Here is a 15,246-nt window from a genome sequence, read left to right as displayed (position 1 = left end):
ATAAACAGAGAAAAAGAGGAGATTTTAAGCGCAAGAGTTGACAAATGTTAAAGATGACTAATTAATAGCAGGTTTGCTAACTGTTTAGGCCCTGTGCCATGGTGATCCCAGACTTTGAGCTGATCTGTGAGATCATGTTGGTGGCAGAAGGCTTCATAGACGCTCGTCTGCTGGCGCGCAAGTTCATTAGCCTCTACACTCTTTGTAAGGAGCTACTGTCCAAACAGGTACATGGTACTGTCCACATTAGGTACATTCTTCCCTAATATACAGGACACTCAATATACTGCAACTATTCCTTGTGCTGTTTTAGGAGGAACACATACTACTAGAAAGCTAATATGAACATTAAAGGAATGAAAAACAAGTTCTGCTGCACTCTTGCCAACAGTCATGGGAAATACTGTACACATTTAGCAACGCCAACACCTACAGTTCCAAACACTGAACTGACTTTTGGGTCTCCATTATAATGGACATGCAGAAAAAAAGGTGCAAGTAGGGCTACTACATCGAAATATGGTTTGCTCATTCATCAGATGCTGGCCTTGTGACTGGCTTACAAAAAGTCATTAATCACCACAACCCTCTTATTTCTTCTTTTGTGCATAACATGTTTCTCTTTGCAGGGATCATTGTGATTGCACTATTAAAATTATGTTCTGCTACTTTAAATAAGTTTCTAAACTGTAATACTTGATTCTGGACTGTCTAGGATCATTATGATTGGGGTTTGAGGGCTATCAAATCAGTCCTGGTTGTGGCTGGATCTCTGAAGAGAGAGGAGCGGAGCAGACCTGAGGAACAGGTACGCACCAATCGGTCTCATTCACACTGAAGCATCTCACATGTAGTGGGTATGGGGAAGAATAATAGTGTGCAATCATATGGCTTGCAGTTTCCACAAATCTTGAGTTCATAAGTGCATTTGCATTATAACCATCAAGCATCTGTCATTTCCTGCCCAGGTGCTGATGCGGGCACTGAGGGACTTCAACCTGCCTAAAATAGTGACCAATGATGTGCCCATATTCCTCGGGCTCATCAGTGATCTGTTTCCTCAGCTGGACGTGCCAAGGAAGAGAGACCCTGAGCTGGAGAACGCCGTTCGCCAATCAGTCAGTGAACTGCGCCTACAGCCTGAGGAGAACTTCATACTTAAGGTGCCTCAGAAGTGCTCTTCTGATCTGCGAACAATTTAAATGGCTCTGTTTCTCTTGCAGTACCAAGGGGTTTTGATGTGGTGGGGGAGGGTTCCTGAAAAAGAAAAGGAACTGTCTTATGATTGCAAGCCAATGGGCCTATATAAATACATAACTTTTAACTATATTTATAGTATAATTATAGTTCTGGATTGCAAGTCTTGACTCAGAAGGATGCACAGTACATAATTCATTTTGGAAAATGAAGGAAGACATACATATCCAAGGTCTATAATTTGTGAGAAAGAAAGAAAATCTGTAATTAATAGTATTTATATTATCAGAAATCCAGTATGATTCAATATCTGTGTGTCTACAGGTGACCCAGCTGGAGGAGCTGCTGGCTGTCAGACACTCTGTGTTTGTAGTAGGCGGACCAGGAACTGGAAAGAGCCAGGTTAACTTCATTATAACCCATGAAACCGCATACAATTTGCCCATTTATTTTCAAAGCCACTTTTAATAAGATGTGGCTTATAACCATTGCCCTCCATACCCAGGCACATAGATTCTCAGGTTGCAAGTATACTGTTATCTTTGGGGATTTTTTTTTAGATCTTTGATTGCATCAAACAAATACCAAAACAGCCTTGTGTAGAGAAGGCAAAGTCTCCCACAGCTAAAGTCAAGGAAGAGTTAAATGGCATTGTTCCCATAACTTTAGACTAGAGTGATAATGAGGGATTTACTTTTGTGAAAAGACATTTTGTCATATATTTATAACGTTTATTCATCAGATATTGAAGACCCTCCATAGAACCTATGCAACTATGAAGATGAAGCCCGTATGGAATGATATCAACCCTAAAGCTGTGACTACAGACGAGTTGTTTGGATACCTGCACCCTGCAACCAGAGAGTGGAAAGATGGTGAGGGGCTTAAGGATTTCACAAGGAATTTAATAAGCTGTAAATGATGATCAAGGGAACCTGAGTTTTCTTCAGATTTTGGGTCGCTGTCAAGTAGGAGTTATTTCGGTGCCAAGACTGTAATTTATTCCCAAGCGTCTTCACAGAATTAATTAGAATTTGTTAAATTACTTTCTTCCGGCTGAGAGTAAGCTCTCGTTTGAATAGTTTTGATGTGGAATAATTTATTATTCCATTACAGTATATGAGTCTGCTTTAGTGCAACATTGAAACGATAGTATGTGACTTTTTTTTCTCCACATATAACATATTTGATTGAAAACTGAATGAAGGTACATGAAAGTGGGCATTCCTAACAGTTTAGATTTTAAACAGAGAAAAGACACAGAGGAACAGAGGAACAGATCACAACAAATTATACACAGAAGTCAAAGAAAACAGTTGGAATCATATTCATAGGCTACACATAACATAATTTAGTCTGGTAAGACCTGCACGTCTGCGAAATATGATAGAAAAGGCTGCCCTTGATTGTCAAGTGACAATGTGGGTTCCCGACATCTATCACAGGCCCCAGTGGTGTTATGTTTCTGGTTTGATATGCCAATGTATGTTTTACTCCTTACTTTACTGTAGGTCTGTTCTCCTCTACCATGAGAGAGCTGACCTCAGTGGCCCATGACGGACCCAAATGGATTGTTCTGGATGGGGATATTGACCCTATGTGGATTGAGTCACTCAACACAGTTATGGATGACAATAAGGTCAGAGTGAATCTCTGTTGTCTGATATTGTTTCCATTCTTCTAATGCTTGATTTTGTCCTTTATTTAATACACCTTCATTTTTACATCAACCAAAAACACCCAAAGCCCAAACAAAAAAATTAGACATACATTTCAGTGCCAGTCACTTTGCATTTTGCGTCTGCTGTATATATCAAAGTTAGGGCTGCACAATATACCGTTTTTTTATCGGCATCGCAATATCAACTGCCGCAATATACATATCGTGAAAGATCTTCAGAGATTTTTTTGTGTTAGTTGAAAGAAAATGTCAGTATAAAACTGCACTTTATAACACATACACAGTATGTCCCTCATATCTTACATCCCTTATTTCAACAAATCCTCTCCTCTGTCCAGGTTCTGACTCTTGCCAGTAATGAGAGGATCAGTTTGTCCTCCTCCATGCGTCTACTCTTTGAGATCTCTCATCTGAAGGCTGCCACTCCAGCTACTGTATCCAGGGCAGGAATCCTCTATGTCAACCCACAAGACCTTGGCTGGAGCTCGTAAGACACACACAAGCACAAACACATGTAAAATCGTGGACTTGTGCTTTGGTTAGCAGTGCCGTCTTCACTGTGTTCCCAGGTATGTGACAAGTTGGATAGACACCCGACAGGCCCAATCAGAGCGAGCCAACCTCACCATTCTGTTTGATAAGTATGTGCCGTACTGCCTGGAACAAGTCCGCTGCAACCTGAAAACCATCACTCCCATACCGGAAAACAGCATGGTGCAGGTGAGAGCACACAACACGCTCATTATGTATCTTACCTACAGGCTAAAGAGTCTCAATCAATGAGTCACAAACCTTCTTAGCAGTGTTGTAGTCCAGTCATCTGTCGAGTCCAAGTCAAGTCTCGAGTCCCCAGTGCTAGAGTCCGAGTTCAAGTACGAGTCCCCAGGAAGTCTGAGTTGAGTCACTATTACCTGAGTTTGAGTCTGAGTCGAGTCCAGAGAATAGCGACTCGAGTCAGAGTCCAGGACTCAAGTCACTGCTTCTTAGTTTCTCCTCTATGTTGTGTTTTTGCACATTATCAAAGAGAGTACTCCATCACTGCCTATTATGAATAAAAGTAGTCAGAAACGTCATCCAACTTCCTATGTCATTAATGCTCAAGTCCGATTTCATGAATCCTCGAGTCCAAGTCGTCATTGCGCGAGTCCAAGTCGAGTCACAAGTCCAGAAAATTGACTGCTTCCTAGTGTCTCCTCTATGTAGTGTTTTTGCATATTATCAAAGGGAACAATGCGTTGCTATGTATAGTCCAATCAGATGTATGTGTTTTGTCCAATCAGACACTGTGCTCCTTGTTGGACTGCCTGCTGACAGAGGACAACACTCCTCCTGACTCTCCTCGAGAACTTTATGAGATTTACTTTGTCTTCGCTTGTGTCTGGGCCTTTGGAGGGGCCCTCTTCCAGGATCATGTGTGTGGTGACCAAATGTTTGCTTAAAAAAGCTAACTCATTTTTATTGCAGCATTTTACTTTATAGATTATTATGTCTCATTATACTATTGCGTTTTCCCAACACCCGCTTCAGCTGAATGACTACCGTGCCGAATTCAGCCGCTGGTGGTCTAAAGAGATGAGAGCGGTGAAGTTTCCTTCACAGGGCACAGTCTTTGACTATTTCATTGACTCTGAGACTAAAAAGTTTACTCCCTGGAGTGAGAAGATGGAGCCATTTGAGCTAGAGCCCGATGTACCACTGCAGGTAACGATGTGCATGGTTGTATACAAAGAACAGAATTACTTGACATCATGTTTACACTCCTTACTGACTACATTGTGAACAAACCGTTTCAGTCAGGTCATGCGTTGTGTGTGTTTCAGACAGTGTTGGTCCACACTCCAGAAACCATCTGTCTGACCTACTTCATGGACCTGCTGCTCCAGAGAGGCAAACCTATCATGTTGGTCGGCAACGCCGGAGTGGGCAAGACCATCCTGGTGTCGGATAAAGTTGCCAAACTGAAGGAGGACTACATGGTGGCTAAAGTCCCCTTCAACTACTACACCACATCAGCCATGCTGCAGCGTAAGAATAACAGGAATTTATAATATAAAAATAAATAGATTATTCACACTTTCATGGCAACTTTTTTTTTCACAATTACAGAACTTCCCTTTATTACTGGTAAGTATTTTGCTTGGTAAATAAGAGACATGTGTCACGGCATAACCAACCCTTTGAACTTGATTGCTCCCTCTACGTCTAGGATCATACCAGAGCTTGGTTGTGCTCGCACATATGATACTAGGAGCAAACTGCTAGGTCGCCAGACTGAAGGTAAAGGATTTTGGCCAACCTGGCTTCCAGACCCCGCGCCGTCCTCTGCTGTTATCCGCCCGGTGCGCTGCTCCTTCGGTGGGGCCCTCCGCTTTCGGCCTACTCAATCCTTTCCTTTGTCAACTTACCACGGCGTTGCCACTCGCTTGACAGTTCATTTATTATACATTCAAGACGTGGACTTAAATAACATAAACCTTGGGAAAAGGGAAAAGGGAAAACGTTAGTACAAATCCAAAACACAATCCTTTTCAGCAGTCTCTCACTGAGCTGTTCCATCGCCAGATGTGGTCTCAGTCTCAGCTCCCCATTGTCTGCATTCTAGCCTTTCTTCACCTCGCTGGCCACAGGGAGACCACACCCACCCAAGTCCGGTGGCCAATGAAACTAATGGTTAACTGTCACATGTATAGAGTAATCTATAGAGTTGTTTTATAATTAATATATTGTATTATATTATATAACACATTGTGTAAATAAGAGAAAATCCCAGCTCCAAATGAGATTCTGACCCTGCCTTGTATCACAGTGTATATTTACATCTTGTTTTAATACCACTTTTAAAATCCCTTGAATTACATAGCATTCCTTACAACACAAGCTTTTACTCTGACTTGCTGAGCTTTGAAATTGATTTATTCTTGTATTTTTAATTCTCTTTTCCTGGTGCAGACAGATTTTGAAATCCATAACTCGCACTAGCACTGGCTATGATTTTAGATTTTTTTTTGTCATTTTTATCCACTCTTCTGCATTCTATGGACCTCAGGTGTCCTGGAGAAACCCCTGGAGAAGAAAGCTGGTCGTAAATTTGCTCCTCCCAACGCTAAGAGACTCATCTACTTCATAGACGACCTCAACATGCCAGAGGTGGATGTTTACGGGACTGTCCAGCCGCACACACTCATACGCCAGCACCTCGACTACAACCACTGGTAAATCTGAGACACAATAGGCTACACACACAATTATCGGATTTTTCATGAATGTACACAGTTACGCACCTGTATGTACCTAAACATATTGTGCAGTGAAAACAGGTTATGCTGAATTGAATCTAAATAGACAAAACCTTTGTAGGTATGACAGACAACGACTGGTTCTGAAGGAAATACATAACTGCCAGTATATCACCTGTATGAACCCAACAGCTGGAAGCTTCTCTATCAACCCCAGACTACAGGTATGGCCACAGGCAAACACACACACACACACACACACACACACACACACACACACACACTCACACTCACACTCACACTCACACTCACACACACACACACACACACGCGTGGATAAGTACAAAAAATACCTTTATCAGCCTTGCTCTTTCTGCTACAATTACTTTCCTTAATTAGCTTTTTAAACATTTTACAAGGTTATTTATTAAGTTGCAAATTAACACAGAATGGATTTAATCAGCCGTAAAAGCAAGAAGCAATTAAGTTACAAGAAATGATAAACAAGCTGAAAAACTTCAAACTAGAGTGTCCTAGAAAGCTTATAACTAATAACAACATGAAATAATCTAATTCATAGATACATTCAGAAAGCAGTTTGACAGGGACATTTTGTCTTTGGAGCCTATGTTCAGGTCCAAAGTCATTTTCACATCTCTCTTTTCTCCTTTCAGAGGCATTTCTCAGTGTTTGCGGTACATTTCCCGAGTGCCGATGCATTAGCTACCATCTTCTCCAGCATCCTGTCAGCTCACTTCCTTCAGGGAGGATTCAGCTACGGGGTCTCCCGCTCGGTCGGAACTCTCATGCAGGTACACCTACAGAATCGTCGCAGCATTTGTCTACATCAAAACCCGATTTCTTTGTTCAAATCCATTCAAATATTGGTCTTTCAATTTATCAGCCACTCTATCCATAATAATGCCCATTGTTCTTTCTGTTCCAATATCTATCCAAACATTTCTACAACTATCCATCTTTTGGTTCTTCTTATCCAGGCAGCTATCTGTCTGCACCAAAAAATCAGTCAGAACTTCCTCCCTACAGCGATACGCTTCCACTACATCTTCAACCTGCGAGATCTCTCTAACATTTTCCAGGTAACACACTCGCAGTCATTCACATAAAAAAAAGGCAAAACTACATTGCTGTCCCCACAGTAAGGTACTTGGATGAATGATGTTTAATTCCTTAAATGAGGTATGGGTCCATTATCTATAGTTTTCAGTGGAATAATAGGTGGTTTCTGAATGAAAAGATAGATAGATAGATAGATAGATAGATAGATAGATAGATAGATATTGTCCCATGAAGGAGATTTGTTTTCACAGTCTGTTTCATGCACATGACAATAGACGGACAAATACATCAACAGATAACCACCCAACAACCTACATTTACAACAACGACACCGGATCTATACAAAGTCAGCGAGATACTTTGTTAAGCAGTGCTATCGCAGAAGCGACAAAACGTCTGCCAAAGCGAGTCCTTCTACACCTCAGAGTCCTGTATCTTCGGCCAGGTGATAGCAATGTAGTGGGTGATTGTTGTCATTGTACATGGTGAGGGTTAGGCGTATGATGGCTCAATCATTCACATAAATACCCACTTCAGCTGTCAAGCCACATATATACGACTCTATCTGTCAGAGATACCTGTTTTGTGGGGATGGAGATTTAACGTACTTTGACGTCAAGTGTGCGTAACTGAATCACATGATTATTGATTCCATGTATGTTGGTGTGTAGGGCATCCTGTTTGCCCTGCCGGAGAGTGTCCGCTACCCCATGGACCTTGTTCACCTGTGGCTGCATGAGAGCTCCAGGGTCTACTCGGACAAACTGATGGAAGAGAAAGACGTGGAACTCTTCAACAAAATCCTGCTGGACACTGGCAAGAGATATTTTGAGGTAAAAAGCAAGGAACATACAGAAACGTCTTTGTCTCTAAAATATTTTAAAAAATATATATTAGGCGACAAATGTCCTCTTTTTAATCAACACAGCAACACCCTATGTCACATCTAAAGGCCCTGACACACCAACCTGATAATCGGCTGTCGGACAGTCTGGCGAGGTCAGTGACTCGAGTCTGTTCGGTGTGTTCCGTGCCGTCGTCCGTCGGAGGAGCCATCGGCCTTCATTTGGGCCGATTTGACATGTTGAATCGGAGGGTGGGCAGTCAGACTCAATGACCAATCTGATTGGTGGAGTGCTAGCCCGGAAATGACGAGCGGGATGAGCCTGACGAACGCCTCTCAAAATCTGACGAAAATCTTTTAAACTGACCTTTGTCGATCTGAAATGAAGACCTATTTAAGGCCAAGGCCAATACAGATTAGCGCTGCCTGCAGTTATGGAGACGTATTACGTCTCGCCCACACACAGAACGTACGCTCAAGTCGGCGCCGCTTCGGTGTGTTCCGATGCACTTTTTGGACCTTGGGGAGCCGACTGATCAGTCCGTCGGTCGGCCGCCGGGTTGGTGTGTCAGAGCCTTTAGAATGGAAAAAGTACAGATAATGTTTCTAGGCAATGTGGAGAGCAGCACATCATACTGTATTGCTGAAAATAATTGGTTTGTTTCTAGCTATTGCAGGGCAATTTAACTGTAGCGTGTTCAGTATTTTTTCTTGCATTTTTCATACCTCCGTTTCTGCCAATTTTCTCCAGGGAATAGATGAGTCCATCTTTATCCACCAGCCTTTGGTGTACTGTCACTTTGCCCAGGGACTGGGAGAGCCTCGCTATCACCAGGTTGGACACATTCATATATTACAGTCTATGATTCATACACACACAAGCTAGTTCCGATTCGGACTCCATGTTGCTCCTTTCAAGCATCCATTTATTCATTATTATCTGTGGTAATATAATAGGTGAGTTTAATTGTTTTTGACTTTAATCAATTTAGTATGTGGATTATCTGTAGCTCACATATTTGAAAAGCTTATGGCACAAATTCTGCTGTCACATCTAATCTGTCAGAAAATAAATGAGGATGAATGCATGTCATTAGCAAACTAATTACCTTTCTTTTCTGTGGGGGGTATGAATTGAAAGTTAATCAAGTCAAGTCTTGATAAGAACTTCATTTAATTGCATATCTGGAAGTTACCACATAGTTACTTGCTGCTCTTACTCTAGAGAGTCAGATTTTTGTTTGTTTGTTTGCCCGTGTTGTCAGGCTTCAGACTGGGAGAAACTCCAGAAGACGCTGGCTGATGCTTTGGAGCATTATAATGAGCTGCACGCTGTGATGGACCTGGTTCTGTTCGAAGAAGCTATCCAGCATGTGTAAGACACACACAGAGTCACTGGCACACACACACACACACACTTTTATTCTCCACTTTTTGCATTTTTGCACTGTTGTATTGTCAATGTTTTTACACTGTTTATATACTGTATGTATATTTTATGTTTCTTATATGTATTTTATGTCACTTGTGCCTTTGTGTCAAAGACAAATTTCTGTCACTCGTGATGCACAAGGGAGGTTTTACACGGATTAGCACATATGTAAACCACAGAGCATGCACACACTATTAATTGTGGTGTTTGTGCTCAGATGTCGTATCAGTCGTATCCTGGAGGCCCCCTATGGTAACGCCCTGCTGGTGGGGGTGGGGGGCAGTGGGAAGCAGAGTCTGTGTCGGCTGGCTGCCTTCCTCAGCTTGCTGGAAGTTTTCCAGATCACTCTGCGTAAAGGCTATGGCATCAATGACCTCAAGGTAAAATGCGTTTACACACACACACATGCCACAATAGATACCAAAATGTCACTCCACTGTTCGAACGGAATGCCAGATTAACCTGTAGCATGCTTTATTTATATGTTCTTTGTGCCCTTTTCTGCAACCACCTCATCTCCAGAGTGATATAGCAGCTTTGTACATAAAGGTCGGGGTGAAGAACATTGGGACAGTGTTCCTTCATACAGATGCCCAGATTCCAGATGAACGCTTCCTGGTGCTCATCAACGATATGCTGGCCTCAGGTTTGGCTACACTCAGCTAGGATGACCTTTTCTTTTGATGAGCAAATTATTCCCGCTTTAGTGTGTAAAAAGCTAGAATGAGCATACTTTTTTCTAGGTGATGGAAAAGACCTTTTGTGCATGAATTTATAGTGTCTTTTGTTTTATGTATCTCGAACAATCTTCACACTGTAAAAGACGAAACGGGAAGAAAAAAAATCACTTAAAACACAAAAATAAATCATATACAAATCGATTCCATCCGATTCCATAAAAAAAAAAAAAGGATGAGTTCGAGAAGGAGCAGGCAGAAGCATAATGCTTAGAAAATCGTGCCCCTACTTTACAATATCATATTATTACAGAAAAAAACAAATAGATATGCATATACAGCATACTAAAATGGTAAATCATACAATAATCCAATAACTTAAACAACATACAACTATACACTGTGTGTACATTCCCATTCATATATTCAGGCCACCTTTCTATAATGGTCAAGTATTGTTTTCTTGAATCTATTTTTGAACTGTAAAATATAATGGCTCTGTTTGATTTCATTGTTTAGACCATTCCACAAGGTCACCCCACAAACTGAAATACACATGCTTTTAAGAGTAGTTTCGTACAATCATTTCTTTTGTTAAATTCAACCAAAAATTGCAAATTTCATCAGCCAAATAGTTTTTTCTCTCAACACATTGTACATAGGTTGGATACATACATACAATAGTAAGTGGTAGAGCCACAGACGTAGCGAAAATGTATCAGACTTATATTTTTCATTAACCAGGTGGTGCATGGATGATGATAATTAAATTCCATGTTACACTGGCTAGCAGAAGCACTATAGGATGGAGAAAAAAAAAACTCATTTTAATGTGCATACTTTGTATGGCCTTTTGAGTATTAGCAGCTGGCATACAGTACACTGACTGTTACTGAGCAATAGATCTGAGCCCATGTGGCATCCATAACCTAAAAGGAGAAACTGTGGCAATCAGCACAAAGCAACTCCACCGAACACTGCTGAATTCTGTACTCACATTGTGTACTGTAAATAGAGACAAATACACATTTTAAGCTTGCATTGTTTGTGTTATTTAGGGGATATTCCAGACTTGTTTAGCGATGAAGAGGTGGATATGATTGTGACGTCGATCCGGATGGAGCTGAGAGGATTAGGACTCATAGATAGCAGGGACAACTGCTGGAGCTTCTTTATTGAGAGGATACGGAGACAGCTCAAGGTCTGAAACATGTGTTATGTGTGATATGGTATCAAAGTGCAATATGATACCTGCTTTATTTTAAGTGCTCAAATTATGATTTTTGGCTTTTTCCCTTTCCTTTATTGTGTCATATATATATTTTTATGCATGGTATAGGTTTACAAAGTGAAAAAGCCCAAAGTCCACGCCAAAGGCACTTACCATCTCCAACAGAAAACACTGTTCACAAACTGCTCCAAACAGCTCTGTTGTAGTCCAGCCTTTACTTCAGAGACGAACGTGCGTCACTTTGTAACACACGTTATAATGCTCGCCTAGCTGCTAGCGTGGCACTCCCTCATACTCTGCTTCTGACTGGCTAGTAGTCTTTACCTAGGTACTGCGCATGTGCGACTCCCAACAAAGATGGAACAGAAGTGAGATGTCTCACTCTGTAGCTAAAACAGAGAGCTCAACACACAGGGTGAAAAGAGGAGCTGCAGCAATGTGCAGTACAACAAAAATATGGTGTTTTCTGAAAATTAAACTACATAAACCTATTCTGGTACAATCTCTAAATACAATTATGAACCTGAAAATGTGCATAATATGAGCACTTTAAACCCAGTTTCTCATATCATTGATTATAAAATACCCACTCCCTCTTGTCCTCCAGGTCGTCTTGTGTTTCTCCCCAGTCGGGTTCACGTTGCGGACACGGGCACGGAAGTTTCCAGCTCTGGTGAATTGTACGGCCATAGATTGGTTCCACCCGTGGCCGCAGCTCGCCCTGCAGTCTGTCAGCACTACGTTCATAGAAAAGATACCTGGACTGGAGGTGATAGCACATTCACTTATAAACACATCCCTTCCGAATGCACCTTGGCTAAGAAGATAATGGTTATTAAAAAAAAGAAATAAATTAATAAAAATTGCAACATTCCCAAATCACATTTTTTTCAGGTACTTACAAGTTCGCAGTTTAGTCAAAAATCACTTTCCCTCTTTCCCATCTCTACCATTAGAGGGTTGGGTTAGAGAACTTTTAGATTGGGACCCTCTGAACCGAGTTTGATATCTAAATTGTACCTCACGATTTAAAGGATGACGTCTCCTACTTTGAGTCATCTCAAGGAGCAATGGGGTAAAGATTTTGGAGCTGAAATTTCAGAAGATGTTTGGCATTCTGCAATTGAACGAATCCAATCAATCTATCTGTGTGAGACTTGGATTACTACAATTTAAAATAATACACAGACTCCATCTCACTAAAAGCAGACTTGCCAATATGTTCCCAGGAATGTTCTTCTATGTGATTCTTGCTGTTCTAAATTTGTACCTTCATGGTTGAATGCACTTTTTGGAAGTTGCTTTGAATTAAAGCGTTAGCTAAATGAAATGTAATCTAATGTAATGTAAATCATATTCACTTTCTTTTAAATATTGACTACTTCCTCTGTTGCCGTTGCCTGCCAATATAATAATTCCCTAAATCCCTGTGTGTGTTTATCCGATGCAGCCAGATGTGCGAGCATCTATCAGCGAGTTCATCTCCTACGCCCACACCAGTGTCAATGAGGTGAGTTGTTGCAAAGCACCATGGGTGATAATAACCACTCCTGACACCTTCTCTGACATCATCTCTCGGTTTCTTGTTTAACCACACCGTGCAGGTGAGTGTCAAGTACCAGCAGAATGAGAAACACTTTAACTACACCACCCCAAAGAGTTTCCTGGAGTTTATGAAACTGTATGGCAACCTGCTGGGGCAAAAACGCACAGAGCTGACCCAAAAGATGGAACGGTTAGAGAACGGCCTACAGAAACTGCAGACCACTGCCTCACAGGTCAGATGAGATATATACAGTATATATTTGCACGGATATAACATAATGTATGAAATCCAGATTATGAAAAAAAGGAAATGTGGGTAGCACTTTATTTGAAGGGGATGTGCATAAGACTGACATGACACCGTCATAATTATGACATGATCAGGAAGGAGTCTTTTTAAAAGTCTTTGTAAAACCCAACCACTTAATGACAGTTTAATGTAATGTTAACATATAAAGCTAAATAGCTTCTTAAAGTTTGAAAATTCGGCCTGCCATGACATATTTATGACAGGTTATGTTGTTTAATGTCAACTTGTCATAACACAAACGTCTCGAACAATGCTAACGTTGTATTAAAGTCTCCTAATTTACTGAATGACACTTAATTACAACAGTCATGAACATTTTTAAAGGACCCCTTCATGTTCATGACAGGTGTCATGTCATAATTATGACCGTGTCATGTCAGTCTTACGCACACCCCTTCAAATTAAGTGTTACCGAAATCCGTCAGGAGACGGCAAGAAGCCACAGGCTTATAGCCTAGAAATCTAGACGCACCCTAGCGGCAGCAAATGTAATTTGCAGCCAGGGTCGTCTAGCAACTCTCCGTTGGCTTGCGAGCTGGAAAAACCAAACTCTAGTCAGGCCAATCACATCGTGTATAGAGTCGGTAGGCGGGCGTAACATAATGACGGCAGAGTTGCGACGGTTCTGCGTGAATTCCCTGCTACTTGAAAACAAAGAAGATGGCTGCTGCTGCTGGCGAACAGCGGTCTTTGGAATCGGCTTTGGTCACGACTCTGGAAGACTTGGAGTTAAGATGTGTTCGGAGTTTTGCCGACCGGATACGGCAAAAGTTTCATCGAGCAACTAGCGTTGCTCTGCCTGGTTGTAGCGCTATCCTATTGCGTGCAGAGGGAATTTGAAAGACAACTGTTTATCCCGCCCCTCGGATTGAGCCCTGCCAATGGTGAGTTCCCAGACCCAACATCTTGATGTGGGTCTGGCTTGTCAGGCTAACAGGCTTATACAACAGGACAAAAAACAAAAAAGGAAATCTGTCTTGCCATTTTCATGTTTTTACATCTCTGTCTCTTCCGGTCTGTCTTGCTTAGGTAGAAGATCTGAAAGCCAAGCTAGCGGTGCAGGAGGTGGAGCTGTGGCAGAGGAACACAGACATAGAGGCTCTCATAGATAAAATAGGACAACAGACAGACAGACTCAACCAAGAGAGAGCTGTGGCAGATGCAGAGGAGCAAAGAGTAAGACATGAAGTCCTGGATCATCAAAATGACGTCACCTTTCATGCGACTTCTTCAGCTTGCAGTATATCTAGTCTATATAAGACTGAAGGACAGAAATCTGCCGAACTTGCAACCATCCATTTGAAGTAAAGTGTAGACATCACACGTTTTTGTGACTTTGTTTTGTTTTTTTCTAGGTGGCAGCAATCCAAGCTGAAGTGACCAAACAGCAGCAGGAGACTGAGGACGACCTGGCCAAGGCTGAACCTGCCCTACAGGCAGCCAATACAGCCCTCAATACACTCAACAGGGTGAATCACTTGTGTACACATAAATCCAGAGACCTGAATCCTGTCAGCACAATTGGTTTCTTTTATTTGGTTTCTTTTATTTAATTAAATTTATTTTATATGATCGCACCGCTAGCGGTGAAAATATAATTAAGGTTGCAAGATTGGCTCCATCCCAGCCCACCAAATAAAAAAGTGTGTGTGTTTGTGTGTGTGTGTGTGTGTGTGTGTGTGCACACACGCTGATTCCAGTTGAACCTGACAGAGCTGAGGACGTTCCCCAACCCTCCAGCTATTGTCACCAACGTCTCAGCAGCTGTTCTGGTGCTAATGTCTCCCCAAGGCCGAATCCCCAAAGATCGCAGCTGGAAGGCTTCCAAGATGGTCATGAGCAAGGTGATATTTTACAGCGACGTCTCGCAGTTGTTTCTTAGATTAACGGCTGGTTGCCAAAAAGCCAAGAAGTCCATCATCACAAATAAATTCCCTAAACTGCTGAAATAACATTGAATCACATTTAAAAAGACTCACTGTCGTTTTATTCCTCGCCCCTCGTTTATATTTG

At 41.6% G+C, this 15,246-nt stretch overlaps 1 protein-coding gene across 1 annotated transcript in view; it reads left to right on the top strand.

Moving 5' to 3' along the window:
* The window catches only part of dnah9l (dynein, axonemal, heavy polypeptide 9 like), a 56,893-nt gene that overhangs the window by 22,747 nt on the left and 18,900 nt on the right, over positions 1 to 15,246 (top strand). Inside the window, exons 36-62 of the mRNA XM_036005486.1 lie at positions 89 to 227; positions 716 to 808; positions 969 to 1,163; positions 1,522 to 1,599; positions 1,940 to 2,072; positions 2,709 to 2,836; positions 3,217 to 3,365; positions 3,448 to 3,598; positions 4,159 to 4,290; positions 4,406 to 4,579; positions 4,699 to 4,903; positions 5,925 to 6,090; positions 6,236 to 6,338; positions 6,789 to 6,926; positions 7,113 to 7,214; positions 7,866 to 8,027; positions 8,790 to 8,873; positions 9,304 to 9,413; positions 9,688 to 9,850; positions 9,993 to 10,116; positions 11,206 to 11,348; positions 11,986 to 12,147; positions 12,829 to 12,888; positions 12,983 to 13,156; positions 14,263 to 14,409; positions 14,589 to 14,702; positions 14,934 to 15,077. Of these exons, the coding sequence (XP_035861379.1) occupies positions 89 to 227; positions 716 to 808; positions 969 to 1,163; positions 1,522 to 1,599; positions 1,940 to 2,072; positions 2,709 to 2,836; positions 3,217 to 3,365; positions 3,448 to 3,598; positions 4,159 to 4,290; positions 4,406 to 4,579; positions 4,699 to 4,903; positions 5,925 to 6,090; positions 6,236 to 6,338; positions 6,789 to 6,926; positions 7,113 to 7,214; positions 7,866 to 8,027; positions 8,790 to 8,873; positions 9,304 to 9,413; positions 9,688 to 9,850; positions 9,993 to 10,116; positions 11,206 to 11,348; positions 11,986 to 12,147; positions 12,829 to 12,888; positions 12,983 to 13,156; positions 14,263 to 14,409; positions 14,589 to 14,702; positions 14,934 to 15,077 (3,673 nt within the window). The remainder of the gene's footprint in view (positions 1 to 88; positions 228 to 715; positions 809 to 968; positions 1,164 to 1,521; positions 1,600 to 1,939; positions 2,073 to 2,708; positions 2,837 to 3,216; positions 3,366 to 3,447; positions 3,599 to 4,158; positions 4,291 to 4,405; positions 4,580 to 4,698; positions 4,904 to 5,924; positions 6,091 to 6,235; positions 6,339 to 6,788; positions 6,927 to 7,112; positions 7,215 to 7,865; positions 8,028 to 8,789; positions 8,874 to 9,303; positions 9,414 to 9,687; positions 9,851 to 9,992; positions 10,117 to 11,205; positions 11,349 to 11,985; positions 12,148 to 12,828; positions 12,889 to 12,982; positions 13,157 to 14,262; positions 14,410 to 14,588; positions 14,703 to 14,933; positions 15,078 to 15,246) is intronic.

The sequence above is a fragment of the Sander lucioperca genome, chromosome 9 (assembly GCF_008315115.2).
Source record: "Sander lucioperca isolate FBNREF2018 chromosome 9, SLUC_FBN_1.2, whole genome shotgun sequence".
In the NCBI taxonomy this organism is placed as follows: domain Eukaryota; kingdom Metazoa; phylum Chordata; class Actinopteri; order Perciformes; family Percidae; genus Sander; species Sander lucioperca.
The sequence above is the reverse complement of the archived record's forward strand: the minus strand, read 5'-3'. Positions and strand labels throughout refer to the sequence as shown.